General features: G+C 45.9%; 1 protein-coding gene across 7 annotated transcripts in view; it reads right to left on the bottom strand.

Moving 5' to 3' along the window:
• LOC135905119 (potassium/sodium hyperpolarization-activated cyclic nucleotide-gated channel 1-like) overlaps positions 1 to 21,679 on the bottom strand; it is a 64,018-nt gene that overhangs the window by 34,409 nt on the left and 7,930 nt on the right. For 5 of the 7 annotated variants that reach the window (XM_065436110.2, XM_070532326.1, XM_065436116.2 and 2 more), the window contains 2 exons: positions 4,911 to 5,464; positions 74 to 261 (listed from right to left, as the gene is read on the bottom strand). In XM_065436110.2, the coding sequence (XP_065292182.1) occupies positions 74 to 261; positions 4,911 to 5,464 (742 nt within the window). Of the gene's footprint in view, positions 1 to 73; positions 262 to 4,910; positions 5,465 to 15,231; positions 15,355 to 21,679 lie in introns of all 7 variants that reach the window. The other 2 variants (XM_065436111.1, XM_065436113.2) reach the window with 1 other exon arrangement.

Raw genomic sequence — 21,679 nt, 5'->3', positions numbered from 1 at the left:
CACCCTTCACGCCCTACAAAAGTAATATATCGCCTGGCGTACAGAATTACGGAACCAAGAACAGCGTGCCAACCTGAAAGTGGTCTTGGGGTGTATCATCCACGGGAAGTGGCGCTCCTCTCGAATGGACCGACCGTCGAGAATGCTTTTGTCGTCGTGGTCTAGGGGGAATACGAAGCCCTGTCGTCTCATCGGCGGGAACAGGAACGTCTTGAGCTGCCGCTTGAACATCGCCACGAGTCGACGCTCCACGTCTTTGTCCTGCGTCGACAGAAGAACGCGTCACTACACTCGGGCATAGTATATGGCGAACTGTTACGCAAAGACGCTACCTACACAAGTTCGAGTCCCAGCGGTGGTTTGAGGCAAAGTTTCGTTTCTTATCTTCCCATCGCGAGCCCGAAGCTGACGAGGAAGTGATCCGACGATGACGAAGCGATGACGTCGACGACTTGGCAATTGAGACGGCACGACGGGCGGACGGAAACGGCAAATCCACTTTTATGCGCTTTCGAATTTTTAATTTATTTACTTTCAAGGTCGTTCATGCACTACAGGAAGACGTGGATGACAGCGAAAAATAAGAAAGTGGAGAAAAAAATACCACCAAATTGTCAAGTATAGGTGATGACAATGTGCAAACATTGTGACATCTTAGATAGATGGAGTCGGCGGGAGACGACGGGAATAAACTATACAGATTAGTTCTTGAAGCTGGGATACCAACTTTGTGTCTGCGTTCAATGCGCGGTGACACGTAGTTCTGAGCCATTAGCAATGCTGGTGTCCTGTTTCCATTGGTGATCAGGGTGATTCTTAAGAATCGTCTGCGGCAGGTAGCATAATTCTTGTCCTTAAACTCGATTATTCGAAGTGGTGTAATTACCAGAACGAGAAATCTAAACACATATTCAACTAACTAACAAAAGTTCACTAATCAACTTCTTAATTAGTTACTTTACGGTATATATTGCAATTTACGGATTATTACGAATTATTTTCCAAGGATGACACCGCTTTCAAGATATTATCCAAAGTGTGGAACTAAATACACGGGAGTTCCAATTATTCTTGTGCTTCAATGCATAAAATAGTGCTTTGGTAAAAAAGTAAGTGGAGGAACGATGAACTTTTACTGCCGAGTTTGCTGTAACATATCTCCAAACTGGCGTCATTCTGGAAATCCATCCCAAGTGGATATGTTTTGCAAGCTCATCGGGTATAATTCGTAAATTGCAATGTGTGCAGCTAAGTAATGAATCTAAATGATAATCAGTTATTTTTGCTAATTTGTTGAATATGTGTTCCGATTTCTGGTGCAAGTAATGTCTGCCTCTCTGGATAATCCGGCTTAAGGACTAGGATTAACTGCAACATGCTATTCTGAAAAATTCCATAAAACTTACAATTATCACCCTCTATTTTGTGAAATACACTGTCACAGTAGCACCATTTAGAGCTCACTTAGAGCTCACTGCTTTTACTGAAATCTCGGGTGACCTCGAAAATAGGCCGACTCCCGAAATTCGGAAGGTCAGAAAAGGCAAGCTGAAAAAAAAGGGGGGCCTCCGTCTGCCAAAATAACGTGCAACAACGTTGAAGTGCTGGAGCTTTCGATGTGCTCGCATCCTTAGGTCGGCCGGAATTTCATCCCATGCCACCGCGACCCAGTTCAGTATAATGTACTAAGCGAAGTAGACTTGTCGAAGTACATAGACAGGCTTCCTGAGCTTCTTACGTGTGATTCCTCGAACTATTGTGACTTTCGTTGTTTTCATCTGTATGACTTACGCCGATACGGACACTCCCGCTTTTCGTTGAGTTCACCTAGATCTTCGTCTAGCTCGTGGCACAGACCTTTCTGGGGTCAGCAGTGTCCGGAGAATTCCACCCAAACCGTATCCTCGAATATAAACCGACCCTCGAGGTCCGTACGATATTATTTTAAGAAAAAGTATAGGCGTACGTTAGAGTAAATACGTTATGCCCTTCTAGTCGCGCGAGTGCGCTTTGAAACTTTCGTTCGATTTTTTATTATTATTGTAGGGCTTAACATCCTAGAACTGCACAGTTGGTAGTAGAGAGTTCGGGATTAATTTTGACAACTAGCGTACTTCTAACGTGCACCTGAATCTAAGTACACGAGCTTTCCTTTTTTTTTAAATACTTTTTTTTCATTGGCCCTTTGCGAAATGTTTCCATCTATGGTGATTCTATATACTAGCACCGATAACAAGCTGTACCAGCGACGAATAGGCATATGGTGCACATAGTGCCGCTGACGGGACAAGATCAGCAGGTGGCTTTGCTGACAATGGCGTGATATTTCGGTACGAGTCCATTAGGCGGTATTTATAGCGTTGGATTTTCTTTCGGTTTTCCTTTTGCTGGTCACGGCCAGAGGAGAATTTTACCTGCTTTCAACGCCTGCCGCTCGAGTTGGTGTGCTCGCATGTCGAATTCACGTGGTCAATCTCGTATGTAGCACACTTGAAATATTTGTAAGGCACTGGAAATTACGCTAGCTGTTTCAGTAATGAACTTCGTTGAAATACGTTGGCAGGCTAGTTGGTTAGAATCCATGGTAGTGTGTATAAGCGCGACTGGACGAGGACGAAGAAAGAAACCCATACACAGACACAGCGCTTCACTTTCAACTATAGATTTTATTTTCGCACGCAATCGATAAATATATACCGTGTGAGCGGAAACAAACGTAACAGCAAAAAAAAAGAACATTGAGTGGTGCATTTCGTTGAACCGAACACGTGTGCAAGGCAAGGGAAAAAACATGTACTACAATGGTCACAAAGATAAACCAAGAAATCGTATCTCCTTTTCCGATAGTGATACCGAAGGCTTGCTTACGCACTTTTGCTCTAATTTTGCAAACTCCTAGGCCTCTACAATCTCCCTCGTCATCCTGCTATGAGCCTTATACTGAATGGAAGTGCTTTCAAACATGGGCTTGCAGGAACAATTTCGGCAGTGAATACCCAAATGACCCTAGATTACCTCAGTGACGTTATATTGATGCTCTTTTAATCTCTCGTTGATGCATCTGCCGGTTTGACTAATATGCGTTCTTCCGCATGAAAGTGGGATGGCATAGACAACGTTATGAGTACAGGTTACAAATTGTTTGCGATGTTGGGTAGAACATGCGTGCCTTTTGTTATTCTCTGTGTTAACCTGTTTGCATAGCTTCTGTAGACGCTCAGGGGCAGAGAAAACCACGTCTACTCCCGATTTCGCCGCTATTCTTCTGAGATTACGTGAAATGCAATGAATGTATGGTACCACAGCAACTTTCTTCGCTCTGGCATTGGCACTGCTTGCATTCGACGCGTTTTTGCACTTCGTGCTTAAGTCCTCCGCGACAGAAGTTAGCATACGCATCGGGTAACCAGAATCTGCCAGGCGCTTGGCCTGCTTTTTGAAACTGGCTTCCATTCTGGTTTATCTTTGTGACTATTGTAGTGCATGTTTTTTCCCTTGCCTTGCACACGTGTTCCGTTCAACGAAATGCACCACTCAATGCTCTTTTTTTTTGCTGTTACGTTTGTTTCCGCTCGCACGGTATATATTTATCGATTGCGTGCGAAAATAAAATCTATAGTTGAAAGTGAAGCGCTGTGTCTGTGTATGTGTTTCTTTCTTCGTCCTCGTCCAGTCGCGCTTATACACACTACAATGTTTCAGTAAATTACTCTTCTACAGCGCCAATAAAGTTACTCTTACCGTGAGACGATGAGAAAAATGAGAACAAGGTAAAAGCGGGAGCCAACGTTTTGACTAGTGGACTTGTCTTTTTCAAGGTGACATGAGAGGAGTGTGAGGCCACAAAACACACGAAAACGAAACACGGGTGGTGACGACGCCTGGAAGTTCCTGCACCAGATCACTGTTACGTCATAGATTTTTACGACATCTGCTTCAACCCAGTTGACTTGTTATCGGTAAAGACTGATCACATTGTACTCTAAAGAAGTAAATACTGAACTCGCTATTTTTAAAGAACTTATATTTTATATACTGAGCCGGGGCCGTGGAAATAGTACGAATAGATGCTTTTAAATGCATGACGTCAATATGACGTACCAGTGCCGAGACTTCGGCATGAAATTCGAAAACTTGAGTTTAGACCTACATTTACCATTCTAAAAATTAGCATATTACCTTGGCAGTGAAAGCAAAAGAACAATGTTTTAGAATACTGGTTCATCCGCCTGGACTGATTCAGTCGTTCTATTTAGTGTGCCTTCTCCCCTGTAACGTGAAACACCAAATTAGTTCTTCCAGGACACTATACACGAGTTTCATTGGCAAAAACAGGTTGCCTACTACTGGCTTAAGAAATGACGGCTACTTTACTCTTTAATGTCGCGCATAAGTCATGGCACTATCGAAGTCATTGTGATTTTCTGGAGTCGACAATATTTGCGTAGGTTTTGGCTGCTTTCGCGAAACAAAAGTTGCCAGCCAGTTGCAAAGTTAAGTTCTTGCAAGCTTTCTAATGCAATATAACCCCTCTTTATTGATAGATGTACCAAACCAGACACGAAAAGACACTGTCGAGATTTATGACGTCAGGGGAAGCCGGTGCGGAAACTCGAAAGCGGCGACGTCACTTTCCAGATTGGATTGATATTCATTGGATCACGCAAGGAAACTGAACATTCAATTCCAGATGAATCTTTCAAATTCGACACGATATTCAATATTTAAAAAAATAGGGCTGCACTAAAATATGACTGCCTCCGAATTTGCCCCATAAACAACTGCCTCCAAGCTCTAGTAAAAAGTTAATGAACATTATTTGTTGATTAGTCTTTTTATACTAACACTATTAGCGGCGAAGTATGTCCACGTGCGTGCGGGTGGGTGCGCGCCCACGCCCGATTACGTACGATCTCTTTGGTGGGACGCTCCGAATCGGTCTCTCCGGGCGCGGCGCTGTCCCACAACGGACGTGATGTTGCGGGATCCGGCGATACGTCTGCGTCTTCCGATTGCACGTCGGTTTCGCGCGCTTCACCCCAGGAGACGCCGTGAGATGCCCTGGATGCCTTGGAAGCTTTGGAAGACTTGGAACACTTGCTATCTCTGTTCGGCTGCTCCACGGACGACAGGGCTTGCGATTGGTCCGGCGACGACGGCACGTGCACCGGTTCGCGCGCCCACTTCACCTGCGTTTCGTCAGCGGCGGGCGCCTCCTGTAACTGGTCCGGCGGCGACGGCACTCGCGTCTGGTTCGAAGACGACAGAGCCTGCGTATCTTGGGACGGCAGACCCGGCAATGGCTCCTGGGACGCCGCTGAGCGTCTCGTGCGGCGAGAGCCGGACTTGCTCCGGCGCCTGGAACGCTTCCTCTTTCGTCCCATGACGCTTTGCACGAGTCGCACTTCGTTGATGTCAGCTAGCGATCGAGTCGTATCCGACAGCAGGCCACTCTGGATACTACCTGGAAAAGTTAAAAACGGATTTCTTCGTGAAAACTTGACACGCTCGCGTCGGCGTTTATTTATTTATTTATTTATTTATTTATTTATTTATTTGTTTATTTATTTATTTCCTAATGCGCACAAAGGATAGGACAAGAGAGCAGCAGGCACCGTTGGCAGCGTCTCAACCAGAGCAGCCCAGGCAAACTCGAGCTCCCAGCTCCCGGACGACTTGCAATTTGGTTGCAGCGCCAGGCATTCCTCTTCATTACATCTTCCATCGCAAAAGGAGCTATCCTGGTGCCTCATGGTGAACATAGTATGAGTGGGTCGTAATACGACTTAACGCTCTGTACGTGGACGGTTTCGCGAACACGACAGCGTTGGTCCGTAGATAGTGTAACAGGCTCGACGATATAGTTCACAGGCAATGTCTGCGTTACAACACTAGGGTCTTTGTTTGAAGACAAGCATGGAGGAGATTCCAGCAGGAGCAGCTGGAACCCATAGCCACACAAAGTAGTCGGGAAGAAAGTGACAATGCGGGTGGGGTCATAGTGACGTCGAGATTTTTGTTGTCACTGGTCGACGGCTGTGGCGTAGCGGACGAGCTGACAGCATTCCTCGGATTCGGATGACTCCAATGGGTACGGAAAAATAGTATCGAGTGTGGTTGAAGGTTCGCAGTCACACAAGAGGAATAATGGGGAAGAACCTGTGGTCGCCTGTGGTGCAGTGTTGTAGGCGTATGTCATGAACTGCAAAATAAGGTCTCAATCAGTGTGGTCAGAGGCAACGTATTTGGAGAGCATGTCGCCAAGAGTGCGGTTGAATATTTCCATCAAACCACCAGTTTGAGGATGGAAGGTGGTAGAGGTGCGATGAACGATGCTACATTAAGCAAGGAGCGCGTTTACGACTTCGGATAGGAACACACGTCCTCTATTGATCATAAGTTCGAGAGGTGCGCAGTACAGGAGAATGAAGTTTCGCAGAAGGAAGGTTGCTATATCATGGTCTGTGGCAACTGGCAGAGCGGCTGTTTCTGCGTATCGCGTCAAATGATCGATGACGACGACTATCCAGCGGTTTGCGGATGCCATGCGCGGAAGGGGTCCGTGCATGTCGATGCCCACGCGATCGAAGGGCCTGACAGGGCACAAAATCAGCTGGAGTGGGCCCGAGACAACATGACCAGGAACCTTGCAGTATTGGCACTGAGGGCACGATCGAGTGTATTTGCACGCAAAGGCGCACATGCGACGCCAATAAAACCCGGAGTGAAATCGGGCGTACCTTTTGAAGACATCCGCATACGCACAATGTGGATCAGCGTGGAAGGCAGAAGATATTTCACCACAAAGATTCCGAGGTATGACCAGCAGCCACTTGCAGTCATCATACAGGTATATTCGGCGATAGAGAAGGCCGTCCTGCATCTCGATGGGAGAAGCTGCAGACGGTGCAAAGCTCGAGAAGGTGGAGGAAGAGTCGATGGGCTTGAAAGGAAGCGCAAAAGAGCGCTAATCCAGGCGCCTTTGCGTTGTTGCGAAGCCATGCCGCAGCCTGCTGGGAACGAAAGTACTCCGACAGGGGCAGACAGGCAGGCTGCGGCATCGGTAGACGCGGGCGAACGTGAAAGCGCGTTGGCATCTGTGTGGCAGCGGCCAGATCTGTAGAGAACACGCGTGTCGAAACCTTGCAACCGCAAAGCCCAGCGAGCTTATCGATCTGAGGGGTCCTTTAACGTGTACAGCCAACAAAGAGCATGGTGGTGCGTAATTACATTGAATGGGCAGACATAGAGGTAGCTAGGGCCGAAATTTACGAAGTGCCCAGATGATGGCCAAAGATTCCTTTTCCGTAACGGAATAATTAATCTCTGGTTTGGTGAGGGTGCGGCTTGACTCTGCAATGACGTACTCGTGAAAGCCAGATTTGCTGTGCGGGCACAGCGCTGAGTTTAACACCGCTGGCGTAGGAGTGTACTTCGGTCGGAGCTGTAGGATCGCAGTGACGCAGTATCGGCAGCGAGGTTAGTAGACGACGCAACTCTTGAAAGGCATCGTCACAGGCGGGCGACTAGGCGTAATTGTTATAGTCGCTCCATGGAAGCTGAGTCAAGAGATCGTTGATGGACGCAAAAGTCCGAATGAAGCGGCGCAAGTGTAAGAACGGAAGCCAAGGAAGCTGCGAAGTTCTTTTATGGCGGAAGGTTTGTGAAAATCAGCAACTTCACGGAGTTTGGCGGCGTCAAGAAGAATAATGTCTTTAGATACCACATGGCCAAGGAGAGTGAGCTGACTTGCGCAACAACGGCATTTCTTCAGGTTGAGCTAGAGGCCCACGCCAGTTAGGCACCGCATCACTTCCTCTAGCCTACATAGGTGGGTGGAAAAATCGAGTGAAAAAATGACGCCATCTAAGTCGCACAGGTTCGTTTTCCACTTGAGACCACGCAATAGGTTCAAATGTTCCGGGGGCGTTGCAAAGCCCGAAAGGCATGGCACGAAATTCATATAGGCCATCTGGCGTGACAAAGGCCGTTTTAGGTTAGTCGCTTGGCACATGGGAACTTGCCAATAGGCGCTGCGTAAGTCGAGAGAAGAGAACAACTCCGCGCCTTGAAGGCAGTCAATTCTCGGCAAAGGGTAAACGTTCTTGCGAGTGATTTTTGAAGTCGACGGTTATCGACAGTCAGCTTGAGAGTTGTAGAAGTTGGGGTATTTGCTACGGTTTGCCGTGCTTTTCTTAGCTGTCTTCTCCATACTGGATGCAGCTGTAGTGCCGCCGAGGTTATTCATCAGTGCACACGCAGGTCGTTAGGGAAGTGGTTGAGAGTTGTGACGGTGTCGCAAGACCTGGGTGACACGACAGATGACAAAGCATGTGTAGAAAGTGCGTTTCGTGAAATTGGGCCGTGCCGGTGGGTCCTTAATCGAGGGAGGTAATTCCGCTGGATGTCGCTTTTTCAACTCATGTTGCTACAGAGGGCCATCAACCGGTAGCTGTTTGGTCAAGCTGGTATAACGTGGGGAAATTGACCGACAGGGAGTGACTAAAAATGCTTGCGAGGTTTGTCGAGATGAGTGCTGCTCTCGTAGGAGTGGGGAAAGCAAACACAGTCAGATGTACGCGCTTTTGTTGCGGTAGTTTGACCGAGCGAGACCGAGCCTTTAAAAACGAGCGCTCACGATGAGAGAGAGCTTGTCTGAGGAATCCCGAGCGCCCAGCCGGACGCTTTGCTGTGGAAATAAACGTGGTCCTCCACCAGGCCCTGGCTGTTCTTTCGCAGCGCCAGCATGCACTCGGGCCATCGAAGGGGGGGGGGGTAATTTTCCGCCACCACCACCAAAACAAACCACGAACCAACATCCGTCCCTAACTTCGACATAAAAACAAATCGATCCATCCTTCTTAACTAGAAGAACTGAGGATGACCAGGGGCTATTCGAAGGCTGCATGACTGCCGCGCTTGAGCATATTGGCTACTCGTCCAACGATAACATGGTGCTCTGTCGCACACACACGGCACGGTGTTTGTCACAGGGGCGCATTGGTACCCGTGTCGACGCACTGACAAACAGATGGCGTGCGGCCCATGGAAACACGCTGGCAGTCAAAAGAATGACAGAGCTTGCCGAGAACGCGTAGCAGCTGGGCGCGTTGGGAAACAGTAAACGCGTCCGTGATGGAGCTACTTAGAACATCGGTCGAAGTAGTCTCTTGCGCGGCCTTACAGGTCTCTCTGGCGGCCTCATGAGTGATGATGAAACCAGATAGCATGTCGATGATGGCGGCTGGGTCGGCACACTGAACGAGACCAAGGCATTCCCCGCGAAACGCAGTGACGGAATATGACAATTGGTTGGATACGAGCAGTCTGCTGACGCCGTCACAAATTTCTAAAAGAGCAAAATGCAGCGGGGAACATTTGCGACGAACGATGACAGATGGGGTAAAAAGTGCTGTTGCGTTAGCAGCGATGTTGCAGGACACGGTGCCAAGGCCAGAGGAGTACGGAGGTATTGCAACGCCACCTGCAACAAGTACTTCATCTTCATGAGCGTCAAGAAACGGAGCGTTGTAAAGCGTTTTAAAGTCCACTTCAGTACGACTACAGCCGATGGCGGCCTTATTAGCGGAAAGAAAGTCCCAGCCCAAAGTAAGATCGTGGGCTCCAAAAATTGGACGCTGTAGAGGAGGCCGTTAATCACAACGCGAGCAATACATGCAGCCACCGGCGTGATGCGGTCTGCGCTGGCAGTACGAAGTACACGCTTTCTCCACATCCTCCTCCGCTTTCCACCTCATGGTTCCGCTGCACCCTCCTCTCCGCTTGCGTCGTTGCGTCTTTCATCCCCCGCTGCGCTCTGCGTTCGATTTCATCTTGCGCTATGCTCAGTAAGAGGTGCGCTCTAAAATGCCCAGCGAGCTTCTCGACTGCAGAATCGAGACCTTCTCAAGGCATTGCGCGAGAAGAAACAGGGGAACCGATTGGCTCAATCTTTGTTGGTAGCAAATGAAGCCAACGTACATGTTGCAACCAAAGAAGAAAACCTTTGTGATATATGAGGATATGACGTCACGCGTACGGCGTGACGACTGGGGCTTTAAATCATAGAGTTTCATGTAATAATTACTAGAGAATACTCTGGCGCTAGTGTTCATGGGAGCTGCAAGCGGGGACGTTTAGTCAGCATGAGAATAATGGGTACTACATGAATTTGCCTTACCTTCATCCTTCTGGCTTCAAACGGCTTCGTGGCATTGTAAAGTCGTCATTTTCAACAAAGTACTGTGTAACAAATAAACATTAAAGCAATTGTCCGACGGTAGGATTCGAGCACAGGACCTCTAAGCACAGAAGCCCGATATTGAAACCATCAAGCCGCGGAAGCATGCATCGACAAGTGGCATAAAAGGCCCTTATGAATTTCTTGCGTGCAAGCCAGCAGATCCAGACGCTTGGCGCGTATCTATTTGGTCATCTCGACAGACTGAACCAGCGCAATTAGTAGCAGAGCCTTTAACACATCGGAAAAGTACTCTGAAATTTAGGACAATTCAGGCAGATAGGGCGTAATAAGGAAAACCACCAGAACATCTGAATTCACATGCATGAACATCAGACAAATCCATGTACTACCCATCATTCCCATGGTGACTGAAGAATTGCAGCGCCATTGTTCCTTCTATGAATTATTGTAGGAAACTTTGTGATTGAAATGGTGTTGGACAGCCACTCACAGAAATATGGGCCTTAAGTTTAGCACGGAGAACTTGGGAATTATGATCTTTAATGAAGAGGCGAGCAATTACGTGTTGTAAATTCAGCAGCAAGTCATACCCATAGTGAAGCAATATAAGTACCTCAATGCATACATAAACGAAGGAAAGATTTACTCAAGCACCCACCAAAATAATCTGAAAATTAAGGGGAAGTGGAATACAGCAATAATTAAACATAGAGCACTTTCGGGCCACAATATATTTAAGGTGGTTCGTGGAATCTGTAAAGGAGTAATGGTGCTAGCGCTAAAGTTCGCGAATGCCATTCTGTGCTTAAAATCGTATATCTTGTCCGACCTGCCAGTAAACCAAAGATCGGCAGGCCGGTTGGCTTTGGCAACCCACGGCAAAACCACTAATGAGGCAGTGCAGAGCTACATGGGTTAGGCCTCGTTTGAAGCCAGAGAGACGGAAAGCAAAATTAGCTTTGAAGAAAGACTCAGAAACATGGATCAGAATAAAAGGGCGTCCGAAGTGCACAAAAGCTGCGCCTCAAAAGCGTGGACACATAATGAAGCAAGAACTCAAGAAAGTTGGCAACCAAGTACAGAGTAATTGAAAGTCTAAATAGACAACTACCAGGAGTCCTCAGAAAGAAAGTGGGAGAAATATAGACGGGGAATTAGACGCAAAGAAAGGAAACAAAAAATGAACTTGGAGATTTACAATAACACGAAGAAACAAATTAAAAGGGTAAATGTGCACGATAACACGAAGGGACATGCCCTGCTATTTGAGGCTCGAGCTGGTTGCCTAAGGACAAAAACATCATCATCATCATCATCATCATAATCATCATCATCAGCCTGGTTACGCCCACTGCAGGGCAAAGGCCTCTCCCATACTTCTCCAACCACACCGGTCATGTACTAATTGTGGCCATGCCGCCCCTGCAAACTTCTTAATCTCATACGCCCACCTAACTTTCTGCCGCCCCCTGCTACGTTTCCCTTCCCTTGGGATCCACTCCATAACCCTTAATGACCATCGGTTATCTTCCCTCCTCATTACATGTCCTGCTCATGCCCATTTCTTTTTCTTAATTTCAACTAAGATGTCATTAACTCGCGTTTGTTCCCTCACCCAATCTGCTCTTTTCTTATCCTTAACGTTACACCTATCATTCTTCTTTCCATAGCTCGTTGCGTCGTCCTCAATTTGAGTAGAACCCTTTTCGTAAGCCTCCAGGTTTCTGCCCCGTAGGTGAGCACTGTCAAGACACAGCTATTATATACTTTTCTCTTGAGGGATAACGGCAACCTGCTGTTCATGATCTGAGAATGCCTGCCAAACGCACCCCAGCCCATTCTTATTCTTCTGATTATTTCCGTCTCATGATCCGGATCCGCCGTCACTACCTGCCCTGAGTAGATGTATTCCCTTACGACTTCCAGTGCCTCACTGCCTATTGGAAATTGCTGCTCTCTTCCGAGGCTGTTAAACATTACTTTAGTTTTCTGCAGATTAATTTTTAGACCCACTCTTCTGCTTTGCCTCTCTAGGTCAGTGAGCATGCATTGCAATTGGTCCCCTGAGTTACTAAGCAAGGCGATATCATCAGCGAATCGCAAGTTGCTAAGGTATTCTCCAGCAACTTTTATCCCCAATTCTTCCCACTCCAGGTCTCTGAATACCTCCTGTAAACATGCTGCGAATAGCATTGGAGAGATCGTACCTCCCTGCCTGACGCCTTTCTTTATTGGGATTTTGTTGCTTTCTTTGTGGAGGACTACGGTGGCTGTGGAGCCGCTATAGATATCTTCCAGTATTTTTACATATGGCTCACCTACACACTGATTCCGTAATGCCTTCATGACTGCTGACGTTTCGACAGAATCAAAAGCTATCTCGTAATCAATGAAAGCTATATATAAGGGTTGGTTATATTCCGCACTTTTCTCTATCACCTGATTGATAGTGTTGATAACTGATTATAACTGATAACTGATATCACCTGATTGATAAGATCATCAATATGATCTATTGTTGAGTAGCCTTTACGGAATCCTGCCTGGTCCTTTGCTTGACAGAAGTCTAAGGTGTTCCTGATTCTATTTGCGATTACCTTAGTAAATAGTTTGTAGGCAACGGACAGTAAGTTGATCGGTCTATAATTTTTCAAGTCTTTGGCATCCCCTTTCTTATGGATTAGAATTATGTTAGCGTTCTTCCAAGATTCCGGTACGCTCGAGGTCATGAGGCATTGCGCATACAGGGTGGCTAGTTTCTCTAGAACAATCTGTCCACCATCCTTCAACAAATCTGCTGTTACCTGATCCTCCCCAGCTGCCTTCCCCCTTTGCATATCTCCCAAGGCTTTCTTTACTTTTTCCGGCGTTACCTTTGGGATTTCGAATTCCTCTAGACTATTTTCTCTTCCATTATCGTCGTGGGTGCCACTGGTACTGTATAAATCTCTATAGAACTCCTCAGCCACTTGAACTATCTCATCAATATTAGTAATGATATTGCCGGCTTTGTCTCTTAACGCATACATCTGATTCTTGCCAATTCCTAGTTTTTTCTTCACTGTTTTTAGGCTTCCTCCGTTCCTGAGAGCATGTTCAATTCTATCTATATTATACTTCCTTATTTCAGCTGTCTTACGCTTGTTGATTAACATCGAAAGTTCTGCCAGTTCTATTCTAGCTGTAGGGTTAGATGCTTTCATACATTGGCGTTTCTTGATCAGATCTTTCGTCTCCTGCGATAGTGTGCTGGTATCCTGCCTAACGGAGTTACCACCCACTTCCTTTGCACAATCCTTAATGATGCCCACAAGATTGTCGTTCATTGCTTCAACACTAAGGTCCTCTTCCTGAGTTAAAGCCGAATACCTGTTCTGTAGCTTGATCTGGAATTCCTCTATTTTCCCTCTTACCGCTAACTCATCAATCGGCTTCTTATGTACCAGTTTCTTCCGTTCCCTCCTCACGTCTAGGCTAATTCGAGTTCTTACCATCCTGTGGTCACTGCAGCGCACCTTGCCGAGCACGTCCACATCTTGTATGATGCCGGGGTTAGCACAGAGTATGAAGTCTATTTCATTTCTAGTCTCGCTGTTCGGGCTCCTCCACGTCCACTTTCAAAAACACACCAGAGCCAATATTCGCAACTAGATGAGGCATGTGTACGCTGCAGCAAAAATCCAGGGAACACTCAGCACATCCTAATGAAATGCGAAGGGATTCACCCAGTGAGACCCGTAATGAACGTACACCTTCCAGAAGCGCTTAGAATTGGAGTGGACGGAAGCATCAACCGGTCAGAAGTCGAGATAAGCAGGAGACCTTCGGACTATTGGTGGAAAAAAGCAGGGAAAGAATTGATAAGACCGGATGCGTTACGGGCATAGGTAGAGGCACAGGGTAGATAAAATCTGAAGAAGAGAAAAAAGATTAAAAGGACGTATGCAATATTGCTAGAATGAAAAGCATATACAGCATACACGAGTAACTCAAGCAGGCTAAGTGACTATTTGTCACCACCCCGCTTCGAAGGGTATGCCAATAAGTCATAATCAGAGCCAGCTTTTGAGCGACTGGCACTTCTGGAAGTGTAATCTGTAAATCTAGAATAACCTAACATTTATCTTTAGTGTTACTTTGATGGTAAATTTGGGTGTCCATCTCTTCCACCAAGCAGGACTGCAAGAAGCTCTAGATCCAGGTCACAGAAAGCCCGCGCCACCCGAATGGCGGATCACATTCCGGAGCAGTGAGAGAGTAGGAAGCGAGGTCCGAGGGGTACGTACTTTCGATCACGCCCGGATGAACGGCCGCCGTATCACACGACGTTATAGCATCCCGGCTAATGAAGAGCGCGAGGCAGACAAGAAAATGGTGGGCTACGAAAGCGACCGCTGCAGTGACCGTCGCTTGCAAGACAGTAGTCCTACGCCAGCGCAGCAAGTTTTCAGCACTGTGATAAGATGCTGCCACTGCTTTCCTCTGGACTCAAAAGAACGAAGGCATACGTTGCCACGTCACTATCGCCAACGTGAGGCACACAAAGACCCACACAATTACGAAACCGCCTTGACGGCTGAGCCGACACCGGCAAAAGCGCGCTGACAGAGTTTCATACCGCTCGCGCGACCGGAAACCGGCCGGACGTAGCAATTGCTCCGACTTAGTCGGTGGGGACGCTTCTGGGCGCTGCAAGTAGGATTTCAGTGATCTGAAACAAGCAACCGAATGTAGTTGGAGCACACTTTCTCAATCACCCCGAACCAGGTTACTCTATCTGTGGAGCGCTGTAAGAAGACCACCTGAATATGCCACAAATCGACCAAGCTCGAGAAACCACAGGGCCCTAACTTCTTGAAGCTCGAAATGCTCGGCCCCTATTCTGTTGATAACACCCTGAGACGGATTGAGGCTATCAGTCGTCGGTAAGCTAAGCCGCTTGATTCACCGCTTAAAAACTAAAGTACATTCTGGGTTACTGACTGCGTCTAGAAGAAAGTAAAGATAAGGCAGAAGGAAATACTCACTTGATTTTGTGACAGGTTAAACACGTGCACAAGGTTGAACGCTTCAAACGCGGGTCGTTCGGGACAATAATAAGCGACGATTGACCACTGCGAGCTTTCTTCTTCCTCTTCCTTGCCTTTGGTCTGCAAAGCATGAATCCGCGCCAATAATTTTAATTGTTAGGGACAACAAGGATTTTAAGAGAGACAAATTGATCTTCGAAGTCAACTTGTTTGCACGTTGTGATAGTTAACAGGTAGTAGTATAGTGGAAGAGGCAAGAGCATCGGTTACATATTTCGCTAGGTTTTGGAGATCATCATCTTCCTCCTCCTGCTTCACGTTTTTGTTGTTTTTTATATGTATAAACATTTGAAGGCAGGCTACGCCAGAGCCGGCTATCTCAACATCCCAAGGCCTTCCTAAAATACCCAGCGTCTCCCCATCCCAATGGGAAGCCACTCTTTCCAGCACAGCCTCGCACGACCAGCGATACCTGATTGACTGGTCGAGGTGAATAGCAGCAGCAAATGGGGCTCTATAATGAGAGATACACCCCCTAGGACTTCATTATAAGATAACAAAAAGTTTTCTGCTACTACTACTGCTGCTCGTTACACAAGCAACAATAACAAAGGCAAAAAAGAAAATATATAAAAGCAGGATACACACCCAAACGCAAGCGTAAAAGGAGCGTCTAATCTGCAGGCATCAGCACCGAAAGCATAAAGGACTCCCCTCATTGCTTTGTCGCAATAAAAATGTTTACACTGTCTCTGTCTCCAGTAACTACAGGATTGTCACGATAGAATTTTCGTTGTTGTCTTCTAACGTTTCCATAGGCTTCCATGGGTGAATCTCTAACCGTTTCCACAGCGTGATCACGTCTCGTGTCGATTGTCTTCTAGAAGATGCATATTTCCCCTGCCTTCTTCAATAATCGACTTGCAGCTTTAATTATTCTCGAAAAACCAGCTGGTTCCATTGAAAAACGCTCTAACTTCATCCTGCGGCTGCTTGGGGCGCTAGTTGGTACTCGTCCAGAAATGCTGGGTAGCAGCTTGAGCATGTCTCCAAAAATAGCCTGTGTTGCATGACGCAGTATGATCCTCAAAACGGAGTTGAATGGAAAGGCAGCATATCTTCTGCGACAAATTAGTCATCAGCACTTAATTTACACCCGCCGTGGTTGCTTAGTGGATATTGTGTTGGGCTGCTTAGCACGAGGTCGCGGGATCAAATCCCGGCCATGGTGGTCGCATTTCGATGAGGGAAATGCGAAAGCACCCGCGTACTTAGACTTATGTGTACGTTAAAGAGCCACAGGCTGTCCAAATTTCCGGAGTCACCCTATGACGTGCCTCGTAATTATATCATGGTTTTGGTGCGTAAAAACCCCATTTCTATTAGCCTGTTCGCTACAGCTGTGTTCAGAATATCATTATCGCATATCCTGACAACTGGAAACGAGCAAACGTCACTCCCTCCTATAAGAATAGTGACAAAGCGAGTACTTCGAATCACCGGCATATTTATTTAATATGTGTGTCTGGTAAAACTCTTGAGCATATCCCTTATACAAATTCAATAAACCACCTTCAGGCATATAATTTTTTTCTGTCCGACCTAGCTTAATTGGTTTTAGAAAAGAATTATCCTGAGACACTCAACTAATAGAAATTACCCATGACGTTAAATTCTGGTAGACAAATGGGTTGCATTTTCTTCTATATCAGCAAGGCTTTTGACACTGTAGCACACTCGCTCCTTTTGCTCAAATTATCGTGTCTTAACATATCCCCTAACACACTAGAGCATGGTTACAAACCTATCTTTCATGCCGAAAACAATGCACTGTCTTTGATGGCGCGTCATCATCACGTGTATTCGTCTTGTCGGGCGTGCCACAAGGCTCGGTTCTGGGGCCACTTATTTATTTTTTTTATTTATATCAATAATCTTTCTGAATGTGCAGCCAGTCATATCAGGTTGTACGCAGATGACTGCTGCATATATCGCGAAATTAAGTGCGCGAAGGTTTCCGAACAACTGCAAAAGACCTCGACTCAATAATAAAGTGGTTTGGCAAATGAAAAATGAAGATCAACGTGTTAATGTACAGTGTCGTTAGGTTTACACAAAAAATGCAGCCTCTGCTTGCAGATTACTGCATGGAACAGATACCGCTACGAGTTATTACTGAATATTCGTACTTAGGGTTTAGTTAATTCATTCGGGTTTAATGGCGCAAAAGCGACTAAGGCCATGCTGCGCCAGCCAGAAGATATTAAGAAATCAAATGGTAAAGCAGCGAGAGCTGCGTTACTTTATAGTCTGTGCGAAAAACCTGTCTCGTCTAAAAAGCTCAACAAATCAGCGGATCATCTCCCAGTATTGATGCGGGATGTAAAGGTATGTGTACGTTACAGATATTCTGTAAAAGCGTCTGTCTCCGTGTTTCAGTATGTGGACATGTCCTAATAATGTGCATTACTGTAAGTGGTTCATGGCACTTTTCGCAAGTTGGCGGGTTTTCGTTCTGAAGTAGAAAATTGTGTGCCAGGTGTGTATGCCCGACTCGAAGTCGACATAGGATCCCCTCATAGAAGCATTGGTGGTGACTACACGACTTCCATTCGCCAAGCAGGGGTTTTATTGTGTGTAAGTTGTTATTTATGCAAGAGTCCCATTCTAGTTGCCACTTTGATGCCAGGGCCTTATGAATCGATCGGATACTGCCTTTGTATATGGAAGTGTTGTTTGCGTTATGCCTTTGTGTGCTACCATAAACGCGCATCTGCTGCTTCATTCCCTGGTATCCCAACAAGGCTTGGCACTCAGCAAAATCGTATGGTTCTTCCGCATTTATTCTAGGCCAACATGTTTAGGATATCGCCAAGCAGGGGTTTAGACGCAGAGTTAAGGTTTAGAGCTCTGAGTGCGCTTAACGAATCGGTATGTATGATAGCATTCATCTGCTTGTCGGTGGTAATTTCTTGTACTGCCGTCCATATCGCATAAATTTTGGCGGTAAAGACTGAAAAAAAAAATTATTTATCCGAATGCTATTTTCCCCATTTTTCGTTATGATTCCGACACCTATGTATTCTTGTGTTTTAGGGCTGTCGGTGTAAAGTTTCGTGTAATTTTAATATTTTTCTCGAATAGCTCGGAACTCTTGTATTATGTGTTCTTGCGGAATGTCTTTTTCTTTAGATGTGCTAGTGTCCAGTCACATAGCTGTGTAAGATTGCACCACGGGGGCAATCTTGGTGGTCTTTCAGCAACCTGCAGGACCTCATGAGGAACATCATAAGTCTGACAGTATTCTCCGTGTCGTAAGATAAGTGGCCGAAGAATGTTCGGTTTATTTGTGTTGTGTACCCGTGATTTGCACTATGTTACGATGTTGTAGCATATACGTTGTGGTGATGACCGAATTCTCAGTACGTAGGAAAATGTAAGTAGTACTCTGCGGTGCTTTAAGAAAGGCTCATTGCAATCAACGTGTATGCTTTGGACAGGTGATGTTCTTTAGGCACCGCTCGCCAGTCGTAGGCCGCAATTTTGAACTGGATCAAGTCACTAAATGTAGGACTGCCTAGCTGCACCATAAACTACACTACCGTAGTCGAGGATGCTACGTACAAGGGACCGATGTATGCGTAATAGACATGTTCGGTCAGATCCCCAGTGCTTGTGCGATAAAACCTTGAAAATATTTGGTGTTTTATTTGCTTTAATTTAAGTTGTGTTAATGTGGGCCAGAAAATTCAGTTTCGTGTCAAAAGTTACGCCTAAAAAATTGTAGTCTTCTTTGACCGGAAGCATTGTACCATCCAATATGAGAACTGGAGTGCGGTGTAACCCTCGCTTCTAAGAAAAGAGAACTGTAACAGTTTTGTCGGTTGAAAAACTGAAACCATTTTTGCCCGCCCATTGTGTGAGATTATTTATCGTTATTTGTAGTTGTCTTTCGCAGGTTGGTCGATTTGAAGTACGGCAAGCCACTCGCAAATCGACATATATTGAGTGCATAACAGTTGATGGGATGATCTTATTAATAGAGTTCATTTTGACTATGAAGAGTGCCATGCTCAGAATGAAACCTTGTGGAAAGCCATTTTCTTATGAAAATTTGCATGAAAGTATTTTGCCGAGAAGTACTTGAAATGTTCTATTTGACATGAAAACACATAGACAATTTAGCATTCTGCCGCGAATTCCCAGGTCAGCAAGGTCTCTCAAAATTCCATATCGCCACGTGGTATCGTATGCCTTTTCTAAATCGAAGAAAACCGCGAGACAGTTTTGTTTGTGTAGAAACGCGTCACGTATTTCATGTTCTAGTCGCACGAGATGGCCAGTGGTGGAGCAGCCCTTTTTGTATCCGCACTGGCGCATGTCTATTAGGCTTCTTGTTTCAAGGATGAATGTAAGTCTTATGTTTATGATGCTCTCATAGGATTGGGCTAGACAACTTGTTAGTACAATGGGTCTATAGCTGCTAAGGGGGATGTCGCGGGTTTAGCAGATTTTAGAAAAGGCACTATAGTATACTACCACATTTTCCAATCTGTAGGCATTACCCCCGACTCCTATATTTTGTCGAAAAATTTAAGTAGTGCCTCTACCGGTGCTTGAGATAGGTGTGCAAGCATTGTGTAGTGGACACGGTCAAGACCTGTTCCCGTTTTTTTACATTCAGAAAGAATTCTGTTTAATTCATGTATTGTGAGGGAGTTATTATACGTTTCAGCTGAAGCACCACTGGTGGGCCCTCTCTGTTTCTCTTTCGACTCTTTATATTTTAAGAATTTATTTCAGTAGTTTGCTGAGCTGGAGATGTAAAAGTGTTCGCCTAATAAGTTGGCCTGGTCCTCTAGTGTTGTTCGTGTGCCTCGACATGTAAGTAGTGGCATTGTGTATGATGAGTACTCTCCTCTTAATTTCCTCACCTGGTCCCCCATTCATTTTGAAGTGACCGTACGATTAATTTGAAGACATGTATTTTTGCCATTATGATTTCTCCACCTGTCGTCGAATAAGTCGTGATTCGGCTTTGGCCTGTGTGAAGTTTAAAAGGTTGCTATAGGTGGGGTACTTCAGTAGGATTCCCCAGGTCTTATTTTGTTCTTTTTTAGCGTCGGTACACTGCTTTGTCCACCAGGGGTTTAGCTTTCTGCACACAATACCCGATGACTGTGGTATCCGCTTTTCTGCCGCTGAGATTATGACCTCAGAGAATTTTTCGTTAAGTTCTTGAACGCTTAGGTCTGGCGAAAAGACATCTTCCAGTTTCGCGTTCTCCGTAAAAAACGGCCAGTTAGCGAACTGTAATTTCCATTGGCGTGGCTTAGTGCTTAAGGTCTGTGGCGATGATAAGAGTTTAATGACTGCGGGTAAGTGATCACTACCATATGACGTGTCGAGGGCTTCCCATTTAAGATCAGTAAAAAGAGACGGTGAGCAAAAGGCTAAATCTAAACAACTAAAAGTGCAGGAAGTTGGTGAAAAGTAGGTCGGGGCACCTGAATTTAAAAGGCAGATATCATTGGATAGAATAAAATCTTCAACCAGCTGTCCTCTTTGGTGAATTTTGACACTGCCCCAAAGAGTACAATGAGCATTAAAATCTCCTACTAAAACAAATGGTTCCGCTAATTGATCTGTTTATTTTTCTAAGTGTTTAGAACTGAAATGGGTGTGGGTGGAATATATAGTGAGCAAATGGTGATGGTATTGTAAGACAGAATGGTGACATCTACGGCCTCGAAAGATGTATTCAATTGGACATGTCGGGTGTGAGTGCCGCCCGGCACGACTATAGCCACTCCACCTGACAAATGGCTGGAACATTCGCGGTCTCTTCGCACAACGGTGAAACCTTTGAGAATTTGACTTGGGCCGAGATTTGTTTCCTGAAGACACACTGTAACTGGTGAAAAGATGTTCATGATGTCTTTGATGTCACCTAGATTGTGTGTGAGACCTCTACAATTCCAATGGATAACAAAAGCCATCTTGAAATCTAAAGGTAAGAAATGGCGCTACGATAGAATAAGAGATAAAATGTTAGGTGACATGTTAGGTGACATAGATTTAAAGAAGGCTAATACAAAGAAGTAATAACGTTTAGGTTATAGCTTCCCTATTTAACATGGTTGTTAGAGCTTTGTACCTCTTTCCGCGCTCGAACGAGCGCTTGTCCTTCGGTGTCGATGACACCGGGGTTTTTTCGTCGACCCCCATCGCTCTCTCTGAAGTGCTGGGGAACTGAGAGTTGGGCGCCGAGACACGTGTCTTGGGCCTTGGAGTTCGCTTGAATTTAGAGCTCTGCGGGACTGGTGTAAGCGGGGTCTTTGAAGAGGATGGAGCTACGCTGGCTGCTTCCACCACGGAGGTGGGATGGGTCACTGCGGGACCACTATGCGTGGGCTCGGAGGGCTCCTGAGACCTCTGTGACACT

The sequence above is a fragment of the Dermacentor albipictus genome, chromosome 1, assembly GCF_038994185.2.
Source record: "Dermacentor albipictus isolate Rhodes 1998 colony chromosome 1, USDA_Dalb.pri_finalv2, whole genome shotgun sequence".
Classification (NCBI taxonomy): domain Eukaryota; kingdom Metazoa; phylum Arthropoda; class Arachnida; order Ixodida; family Ixodidae; genus Dermacentor; species Dermacentor albipictus.
The sequence above is the reverse complement of the archived record's forward strand: the minus strand, read 5'-3'. Positions and strand labels throughout refer to the sequence as shown.